The sequence below is a fragment of the Lycium ferocissimum genome, chromosome 1 (assembly GCF_029784015.1).
Source record: "Lycium ferocissimum isolate CSIRO_LF1 chromosome 1, AGI_CSIRO_Lferr_CH_V1, whole genome shotgun sequence".
Classification (NCBI taxonomy): Eukaryota; Viridiplantae; Streptophyta; class Magnoliopsida; order Solanales; family Solanaceae; genus Lycium; species Lycium ferocissimum.
The window spans coordinates 54,940,109-54,946,395 of record NC_081342.1 but is presented as its reverse complement, the minus strand read 5'-3'; the positions used below and the strand labels follow the sequence as shown (position 1 = coordinate 54,946,395).

The window sequence follows — 6,287 nt, the reverse complement described above, 5'->3', positions numbered from 1 at the left end:
TTTCAAACCATAGTTTGAAACCCTAAATCATCCAAAAAGGCATGATTTGGGGCTTCAAACCATGGTTTCAAAAATTTTAAATATAAAACTTGACCCATAAGTTTATATTTTATAAAAAAATACCCATAAGTTGGTAAATATTTTTAACAATTACTCCCAGCAACCATTTACCAATCTCATTAACTTCCACCTACCTTTATTTATGTCTACCGTGTTGGAGGATTCTATTAAAGAGTAGTTACATTACTATTTATTTTAAATTAGTTTGATCAATTTGATGTTGTATTTTTTAGAAAGGCCTCCTAGTAGCGTATTAATTTTGTTATGAACTATGACTTGCTCATTTGGTAAGATTGTATAAGAATTGGGAATGTTTTGATAGTTTTCACAACTCGTGGGGTTTTTATGTCTATAATAGAAAATACAACTTAAGATATCCAAATTACATGTCCAAATATGATTTCAAATCATGGTTTGAAACCATGGTTTCAAATCTTGTCCAAACGGCTCCTAACTATGAATTCTTCCACTAATGAGGAGCAACATTACATTTTCCTCACTGCATTAATCATTTCATGATATACTTATCAATTACATATCAAAATTGAAGGCATGCCCATGCCCATACTATAATTACTAGAATGAACCTTTTCCTCTAATGAGTAACATTATGCAGCCCTTCTTTTCCCTCCAACATCTTATGTGGAGGGAAAAGATGAAAGTTTAAGGCATTATCACCACTAACATAAACAACCCTAAAGACATCATACTTCAAATCAAGTGAAAAGCCATCAAAGTAAGGAAGAACACTCCTAGAATCTTGATTCAGGATGTAATTGTAGCAGCATTGCAAGGATTTCCACACGAAAACGGCAGCAACTTTGGGTAGTTGTTGACACTTTAAGCAAACTCCAGAAACCGCGCCATCCATCTTGTGGAACCGGTCCTTGAAAATGGCTAAGCACGCGTATGTAAAGTCTTCAAGTGGCATGTCGCGATGGGAAAAAGAGGCAGAGTTCATGGAAACTATGTCCCCTGTGTAGAATTTTGCGGCAGGTGAATGATCCTTTGATTCTCCAGCGTATGCATCAAAGAAGCCATGTTCCAATAGGATTGCCATGCTTGATACACCTGTTAACATTGAGAGCTGATCAAATGAAAAATGGAGGAACATTAGTAATACCTTTTGATTGAAACTGGTGAATGAAAGAAAGGAAAGAAAGTTAAAGAAACTTTCTTCTTTTGTTTGATTGGCATAAATGTTGAAAAGAATAACAAGAAGGTAAGTAATTCATATTTGAAAAGAAACGTTTCATGTTTGAGTTTAAGTATTGTGCACAGACAATTTCATTATGATTTCCATGCTTTAACTCATTTGTTAACATTGACACCTGATGAAAGAACATGAGCAATGTAACAAGCATATATAGCATCAACAGATTCTCAGTCACTCAATAAAAGAAAAATAAAGTAATATGTATGCTTAACTCATTTGTTGACATTTTATAAATTTCTCACGCCATCAGGTGAAAATTTACAAATCAATCAGTCCAACAAAATTCAAATTCCAAATGGCCATTTCTTCCTCTCTTTTTTGTACAAATCGCTTTGGAAGAGACAAAGGATCAAAGATAAGAGAAGAGAGGAAGAAGCAGAAGAAAAAGAAGTAGAAGAAGCACTGTGGAATTATAAAATTTAACTTACAAGAGCTGCAGCCAGTGAGTCCTTATTCTCACTAGATCTCTTTATCCATGCTCCATACCATACCATCTGCACTCGCAAAAATACTCTATTAATAACCAAATCACTATTAAGCTACAAAAGAATATCACATATATAACTATCTAGCTACATGAGCAGAAGGGGTGCAATTGAATCTTCGTCAAATAAATATACCGTTTAAATAGAACAAAAATAGTTTTTTTCTGCATATATATATACAGCATTGAATCTTCTTGACATAAGAAAATTTATAGTGTAGCAAAGGTGGCTCACAAACTGCTTTAGGTCGTAATAGGTTCGAACTTAAGGCATAATATTCTTGCACTCTTTTTGAGTTCCTTTACTAAAGGCATGATATATTTTTTTCCCCCTTTTTTTTTTAATTCCCTTTTAATATTTTTGTCTTCGTCACTGCTCTTCCAATGTATCTCGAAAAACGCTCTGAACGAAAAACGATGTGAGCACCCTGATTCATCTCGAAGCATTATCGAAAACAAGGTGGAATAAAATTACGATTTCTTTTCAAATTTTGAATGTTTTTAACCGCACGATCATATAACCAAATGGTATAAGTCGCGCCTAAAGTCATCCCAAGCGCTACTAATGTGGCTACTAAGCTATTCCTTTGGAAAGCTCCTACTAAGATGAGAAACTCTTCGATAAAGCTGCTAGTACCAGGTGAACTCATATTGGTCAAAGTAGAAGAGATATCTAACAGGTCGAGTCTTTTATCGGTCATATTGAACACCAACACAAACAAAAAGGGCTGATTCCAACTCCGTGTATGCTCGATAGAGCCAAGGATTCCCTCACTTATTGGAATACGCCAATTATCCCTAACCGTAGAAGATAGTTACCACCTTCTTTCAAATTTTCCCAAATCTTGAAAAACAATTTGAGTAAAACTATTAAACAAATGCAACTCAATAGGGTGATTGTCTACTTAAATTACAAATGACCTAAAGCCAACAAGGTAAGAGAAATTAAAAAGGAACAATGTTGAGGAACTGCACACATACCATATTTCCATGAATGCTTCTAAAAATGGCACTATGAACACATCCAAGACTTTCAGTAGAAAAAGAGAAATGCTTGAGAGCTTCCACAAGATCATCCACAATCACTATTGTTGGCCTGAATATGAAGAAACTTGTATCCAAGTTTCTGCTATTATATGGAAAAAAACAAGCCATAATAATCTATTTTCTTGCTGTTGTTCTTGATTTAACTTTCGTTCTGCTTCCCTTTATTTGATATTCCTCTCTTATTTTGTCTTTGATCCTTTAGCTCTTCTAATCAATTCATTGCATTTGTACAAGAAAAAGGAAAGTGTATTTGAAATTTGGATTTAGTTGGAGTGATTCATTAGTTTGAGATTCAAAGAAGGCATGCAATGAGTCATATAGTAATATTTCTTTGGTCATTCTTTGGTTGGCCAATGTAGTATTTTAATGAATTTTAGTACTGCCAAACATTTGGAAGAATCCCATTTGGTCTTGCACTTTGACTAGGACATAAGAGTGACTAGTTTCAACAAATTGCTCCCAATTTGACTTTTCATGCTTTTTAACAATTTAATTTTGAGTTTATGTCCCGTGCTCACAATATTAAAAGCTTTTACATTAGCAAATTAAATTGACCTACATAAGTAGTTATATATATCAAGGGCAACTTGAAGAATTGAGCAATAACATGCTATAAATAATCAATTAGATTGCAGCGATAGTGTAAAACAATTTACTATATTAATGATAACTTAAAATTTGCCACTACATTTTTTGATAATGTATACGAATCTTTACAAATTATTTTGGTGCCTAAAAGATAATTACACGTAAATATCCACAGAAATCTTGATTATTATGCTGAAAATATAAGTTGAGAACCTATTGTAACAAGTTAAAATATAGTTAAAAAAATTCAATATGTGCTTAAGAGAATTAAAATCGAACTCCAAATGGTTCACTTAAACATATAAATATATAAGTAAAATTTACTTGGCATAGCTTACATTATTACCTATTTATGGAACATAACTAAACTTTACAATAATTATATTTAGTAGCTAAAATATAACATATTTACTTCCTATAGCTATCACTTTTTTACCACTCATTGATAACTTCCCACACCCCTAAATTTAAGCAAAAAACAAACGTCCCTCTCTCCTATCCCCCTAAATACACGCCATTATGCTCAACATCCCTTAATTTCCTCCAATTTCAAATCAGTTTTACAATAGTTCAACTTCCTTGTTTATCTCTAATTAACTACTCATTAATTTCACTCATAATTCAAATCTAATTCCCAAAAAAAGTAAGATTCTATACTGATTTTTCCGTTTCACCGTGTATTTAACCTATATTTTCGTTTTTTTTTCTTTTTCCGTTTGAATCAGCAATGCAACTCTAAATAATTAATTATCACTGTTTGTTCTTGGTTGTTTTTTGTTAGATTTAAGTGAAATGGCTAAGAAAGCTTCTACTCCGATGAGGACTAGAGGTATAGAACCCGAATTTTTAATTCCTGATGTTTTGGATTGATATTTTAATAGTTATTTTTCATATATATTTTGGCTATATTTTGATTGTATTTTGATTATCATCTTCAATATTACTTATTCTGGTTTCTGTTGACTATATTTCAGATATATTTTTCATATATTTTGATTATATTTAGAAAAAATTCAGAAAAATAAAAAAAAATAAAAAACTTGCGGTGAAAACGTTGTTACCTCAATTATGAACTCAATTATGACTATATTTTGGCTATACTTTAATTGTATTTTGATTATTATGTTCAATATTACTTATTCTGGTTTCTGTTGGCTATATTTCAGATATATTTTTCATATATTTTGACTATATTTTTCAAAATTTCGAAAAATCAAAAAAAAATAAAAAAGTTGCAGTGAAAACGTTGTTACCTCAATTATGAACTCAACTTGAATTCGATATTTCAACAGATGAATTCAAATATATATTCATCGTTTAAAACGAGCTCTGTTCACTGGTTTGATATTGTTATTTTTCAAAGTTTTTTGATGAACTAGTTTTTTAACCTTTTTTTTTTTGTTTGTTAAAAATATGAATGTACTTTTTGAATTCAATTTTTTTTTCGAATTTGTTAGTTTGTTTGAATGAGATATGAGATCGATATGGAATGGGAGGATATTTGCGTGAATCGGGGAACATTAAAAAGCTCGATTTTAATTTAAATTGGAATAGATTTTGTTTCCATAAATATAGCACTTTCAGTTTTCTCAGCGTGTGTATTTCCGTTATATTTATCCTATATTTAAGTCGACGCGTCTACTAGCTAAATATAGGTCCTCCAGCTACGAATTGTAAATGTAGAATATGTATTTATAGGTTGTTAGAAAAAGCTAAAAGTTAGCTGTTTGTGAAAATTTTACATTATATAACAATAGTCAAAATTAGTAGCAACTTTAGTTGGAACATTCCCGCAGCCCAACTTGGACTAGCCCTGAGGCAATGAGCTAGCGTGCTCCTCATTTTCTCTATTATGTAAACTTTGATTAGTATCACACCAATACTAACCGCTAATTCATGAAATACATTTTCTATTTTGACTTTTATGATTTTTGTTCAACTTAATCGGAACGTGGTAGACTAATATGAATGTCTTTCATATTTCACGAAAAAACATATATATCTTTTATAGTTGAATGATTAACTTGTGCATGTCAATTTTGTCTTGGAAATTAATTACCTATTTTATGCTTTTGTAGTGCGCATGAAATTAACTATTTTTTCATTAATCACATTCTTGGTCTTCAAGGGGACTCACAGAAATTGTGGGCTAATTATTATCCGTGTTCAAGATTTTCCAATTATGTTGTCAATCCGTTTATTAGTGAGTCCCATAAAAATGAAACGGAAAAGGGCCAAAATTACCCTTGAACTTTGAAAAATAGTTCGTCATAAATGCTGCAAGTTATCTTTAGGGCCAATTATCTCTACACTTATCTTATGGGATCAATTATCTTGCAAGTAACTATTGCCACGTGGCATCATCCCAGCCCTTCAAAATTATTTTACCCTCAAATAATTTTTTTACCCACTAAAATAACTCAATCCGACCCAAAAAAAAAAAAAAAAAATTCAAAGAAAAATAATATGGATAATTTTTCCAAAAAAAAAAAAAAAAAATTCGTATTAGTTTGGGCTGAAAAAAAAAAAATAATTTCGTATTAGTGGGTAAAAAATTATTTGAGGGTAAAATAATTTTGAAGGGCTAGGATGATGCCACGTGGCAAATAGTTACACGAAAAATAATTGACCCCATAGTATAACCTAGTAAGGTATAATTGACCCTAAAGTATAACGAAAGGGTACGAACTATTTTTCAAAGTTCGAGGGTAATTTTGGCCCTTTTCCGAAAATGAAAAGTAAAATGAAAGAAAAAGAAGTCGTCAGAAAATGGAAGAAAAAATACCTGCGGGTACGTACTCACAAAGAAAAAAGTTTAAGGGCTACACAAGACGAGGTTAGTAATCCTTCGCCAATCAAAAATTGTCATGAATTTAACAAAAAGGGAAGAAT

At 31.4% G+C, this 6,287-nt stretch overlaps 1 protein-coding gene across 1 annotated transcript; it reads right to left on the bottom strand.

The window, feature by feature from the left end:
• Positions 1-400: 400 nt before the first annotated feature.
• Positions 401-3,190, bottom strand: LOC132055719 (uncharacterized). Its single transcript, XM_059447674.1, has 3 exons — positions 2,742-3,190; positions 1,705-1,770; positions 401-1,147 (listed from the first exon to the last, which is right to left on the bottom strand). Exons 1-3 carry the CDS (start codon positions 2,913-2,915, stop codon positions 656-658), a joined length of 732 nt encoding a protein of 243 aa, XP_059303657.1. The 5' UTR covers positions 2,916-3,190; the 3' UTR covers positions 401-655.
• Between the last annotated feature and the right edge of the window lie 3,097 nt (positions 3,191-6,287).

What these genes read in the sequence shown, in the direction of transcription:
- LOC132055719 (XM_059447674.1), bottom strand. Translation starts at nt 2,915, where the DNA reads ATGGCTTGTTTTTTTCCATATAATAGCAGAAACTTGGATACAAGTTTC. An exon ending in GAAGCATTCATGGAAATATG is followed by an intron (nt 1,771 to 2,741) that starts GTATGTGTGCAG and finishes TTGCGAGTGCAG; the next exon opens with ATGGTATGGTATGGAGCATG. An exon ending in ACTCACTGGCTGCAGCTCTT is followed by an intron (nt 1,148 to 1,704) that starts GTAAGTTAAATT and finishes TCATTTGATCAG; the next exon opens with CTCTCAATGTTAACAGGTGT.